Source organism: Cynocephalus volans, chromosome 4 (assembly GCF_027409185.1).
Source record: "Cynocephalus volans isolate mCynVol1 chromosome 4, mCynVol1.pri, whole genome shotgun sequence".
NCBI lineage: Eukaryota > Metazoa > Chordata > Mammalia > Dermoptera > Cynocephalidae > Cynocephalus > Cynocephalus volans.
The window spans coordinates 139,202,277-139,205,938 of NC_084463.1; the positions used below are offsets into that span (position 1 = coordinate 139,202,277).

The 3,662-nt window shown below is 40.3% G+C and overlaps 1 protein-coding gene across 1 annotated transcript; it reads right to left on the bottom strand.

Moving 5' to 3' along the window:
- Positions 1-870: 870 nt before the first annotated feature.
- On the bottom strand, positions 871-2,793 carry LRRC4C (leucine rich repeat containing 4C). The gene has a single exon (XM_063095982.1). The coding sequence runs from the start codon at positions 2,791-2,793 to the stop codon at positions 871-873; it is 1,923 nt and encodes a 640-aa protein (XP_062952052.1).
- Positions 2,794-3,662: the final 869 nt, after the last annotated feature.

The following is a 3,662-nucleotide window of genomic DNA, read 5'->3' on the forward strand; positions in this document are numbered from 1 at the left end:
AAAATACCACAGCCTCCTTGAATATAGATCTAAAATTCAAGTCAACTCATCAAACAGGACCCTGTAGAGATTGATGTTATGACTAAAGAATACTGTAGTATTTTCTTTCTGAGAAAGTAGAAAAATCTAATTACTTTCACGTCTCTCACATTTGAGCCATACTACAAATGAGTTTTGTCCAGGTACAGAAAAACCAACAATATTTTATTTATAATCTTATTTTTAGCTTTTGAACTACAAATTCTGGTTCTAGAGTTGTTTAAAAGTCATGGGTTTTATAGATGCTCATATGTAAATTAATCTGTTGTTTTCTTACTTTTTTTTTTTCTTTTCCATAGAATGGTCCTCATAAATACAGAACAGGTTGTTACATGAAAAATATACGATCTTGCGTTTTTTCCTCATTCTCTCTTAAAAATCTATTTCTAGTATTGCATTCCCCATTGGACTACTTCATAAGGGCATGAGGGAAAAAGAAAAAAGAAAAAAAAAAAAAAAAACAGAGACGAAATAGACTGGATCTCACCACTAGAATTCACCATAAAAATCTCAAAGTGTAACAGAATTCTTACAAAATTTCCTAGACCAGTTCTTTAGGGAATTGAGATCTCCTATGAAAAATATGGCAATCAAGGAAGGGAGGGACGAGATGTGGGAAAATATTAAGTGCAGCAAAAACAGGTTCTGAGGAATACACATAATTTTGTCTGCTTTAGATCACAATAGAATTTTTAATAAATAAACTTCTTTTCTTTTTTGTTTTTTTTTGTAAAGACACTTTTTTTGAAACAGTAGATTTAGCCCAGTCATTTGTGTCATTTTTAATAAACTGTCTTTTTTTTTATTGTTTTATGTAACTCTGTAAATGTTTTAGATCTGAGTCTCTTGTACATTGTCTTTAGAGTTCATTCGGATCAATAACGGTTCATGCACTGAACTGTGTATTGAATTTATCGTGTTAACTGTTGTTGTGTGGTTGAAGGGAGATTTGTAAGAGTTATAGTGATTTAGATGCTCATGCTCGATAGCAGGCATGGGCAGGTGGCTTTCCATGGGTGTGTCCCCTGTAATCTCATCATCCACGTTAATGATCTCAACAGTCCTTGTTGGAGCGTGATGGTTTTGCCGGTGGTGCTGCTTCCTCATCTTGTAGAAAATGACCAGCATCACGGCAGCCATCAGTGTGATGGCCACAAAACACCCAATGATGATTTTGGTCGTCTTCATGACCTCATCAATTCCTGGGATCCCACTATTTATATCAGTCACTGGGATGGTGAATGTCTTTTCTGTTGACCTTGTGCTCTGTGGCGTGAGAGAGGTGGTCACATTGGTGGTTTCCCAGTCAATCACTGGAGTGGGGCCCACATTGTTATCTGTGGTCCGTGCCTCATCCTGAGAAGGTTCCATAGTCTCTACTGTGACGGTTGAGAAGTAAGAGAAGGGAGTAGTGGTTGCTGCAGTAACATTCAGGGTGGCTGAAGCAGTAGTATTTCCAACAGAATTACTCACCATACAAGTGTACATGCCTGTATCTTGCACGGTTACATTGGTGAAATTTAATGTACCATCGCTGAGCACGGCTATCCGCACTTTGTATGCCCCATGTGTCATGACTGTTCCATTTGGAGTAATCCAAGATACGGATGTCAGGGAGGTGGAGGCCCGACATTTCAGCTCAGCTGCCATGCCTTCAGTGACATTGAGGTCTGCGGGTGGCTCCACAATCACTGGGGCATAGCATGTAAAGTAATTCTGGTCGAGCTCCCCAATGTATCTCCCTTTCAGATTGGGAGGAGTGTTACATCGGGCACAACAAGCTGTATTGGAAGGAGCCATGTCTTTTATCCACCAGCTGAGCCACAGTATGTCACAGTTACAGTTCCAAGGGTTGTGATGTAAGTGTATCCGCTCTAGATGATGCAAGGGTGTGAAGAGGTCATGAGGCAGTAATGTTAGATTGTTGTGTGCCAGATTGATCTCCACTAGCGACTGAAGGTTATCAAAGGCATTCCGTTCAATCACCTGAATCTGGGACTGTATCATCCACAGTTTTTGAAGATGCATCAACCCCTGGAAAGAGCCAGGCCTGATGGCAGACAGATGATTCCCAGAAAGATCTAGCTCATCTAATTTTATGAGCGGTGTGAGGTTAGGGATTTCTCGGAGGTTGCACATGGCAAGGTTCAAATACCTCAAGTTGGACAGACCTTCAAAGGCACCTTCTGAGATGTATGAAAGCCTTTTCAATTCCCCTAAGTCTAGTCGACGCAAAGAAGGGATTCTGTTAAAAGCATAAGAAGGGATGCTTTCAATGGGGTTGTTTCGCAACCAAAGCTCCTTCAGTTTAGACAAATATACAAAAGCTCCATTCGGGATGGTAGTAAGACGATTGTCAAAGAGTTCCAGAGTGTTGAGGTTCGCCAGACCATTGAAGGCCCCAATTTCAATGGTTCTAATATGGTTCCTACTCAGCTGTAGGATTTCCAGGTGCCTCAAGTGCTTGAAGCTGTTCACTTTGATGATCTGGATTTGGTTCTCATGGAGGTTCAGCAGCCGTGTATTGGTGGAGATGCCATCCGGAACCTCGCGCAGGTTTTTCCGAACACAAATCACCTTGCTGAACTGGTTGCTGCAGGAGCACACAGAAGGGCACGTTTGAGCCCGCACCAGACCAGCCACCACAAGAAGTTGAAGAGCCAGCAGCACCACAAGCAGGGGGTCAAATAGGGCCCTGTTAAACCTAGGACCTATCATTATCTGCTGTGGATGTAAGGTCATCTTGTTCAACATTCATAATTTATCTGGTGTTGGTCCTTCTGGAGTTCAAACAGTCTGTAAAATAATAAGAGCAAAAAAGAGTGTTAGATCTCCACATGTGTTTCTGGAGTAATCAGATACAGTGATCTTGATACAGTGTATCAGCTAAAGCCATCATTTCTCAGACCAAAAAAAAAATAATAATAAATACATCTAATACCTCTTATTGAACTATGTGGCTCATATTTATAGGGAAATGTTTCTGTAGCCCAGATTAGCAGTCATCCACAGTTCACAATTTATCCTATATATAATCACAAAGAAATGGGCCAAAGAGGTGGAGGGCTGTAATGTAGTACTTACCAACTGAGTGTGACCTGATTGCATGAGGACATATGGTATGAACCCCACCATTAGCTTCAATATCCAGACCAGCTTGTAAGAGTTCAGAAGATAGGACTTTTTGGCTGTATCCAACAAACTAAAAGCTCCTTTGCAAAACTGGTAATAGATGACATATTACTGAAGGTTAGTCTATGTGCCAGACACCATGGGCTATAGACTTCACAAATAATCTTATCCAGGAATGACTACATAATTTGCAGGACCCATTTTAATACAAAAATGCAGGGTGCCTTGTTAAAAATTATTAAGAATTTTAAATCAGTGACAGCAGACCATAAAACCAAGTGTAGTTCCTCATAAACATAGGTCCGTTTGCAAATAAACAGGTCACATGCCCATGAAGCTGGCCATAATCCTTTCTAATTCTTACAGCACTTGTCTGAAGTAGGAACTGTCATTGTTTCCATTTTCAATATGAAGAAATGTAATTATAGGAGAAATAACATAGGAGAAATTCACATGGTTAGTAAGTATACAACCAGGGCTCAGATAATCAT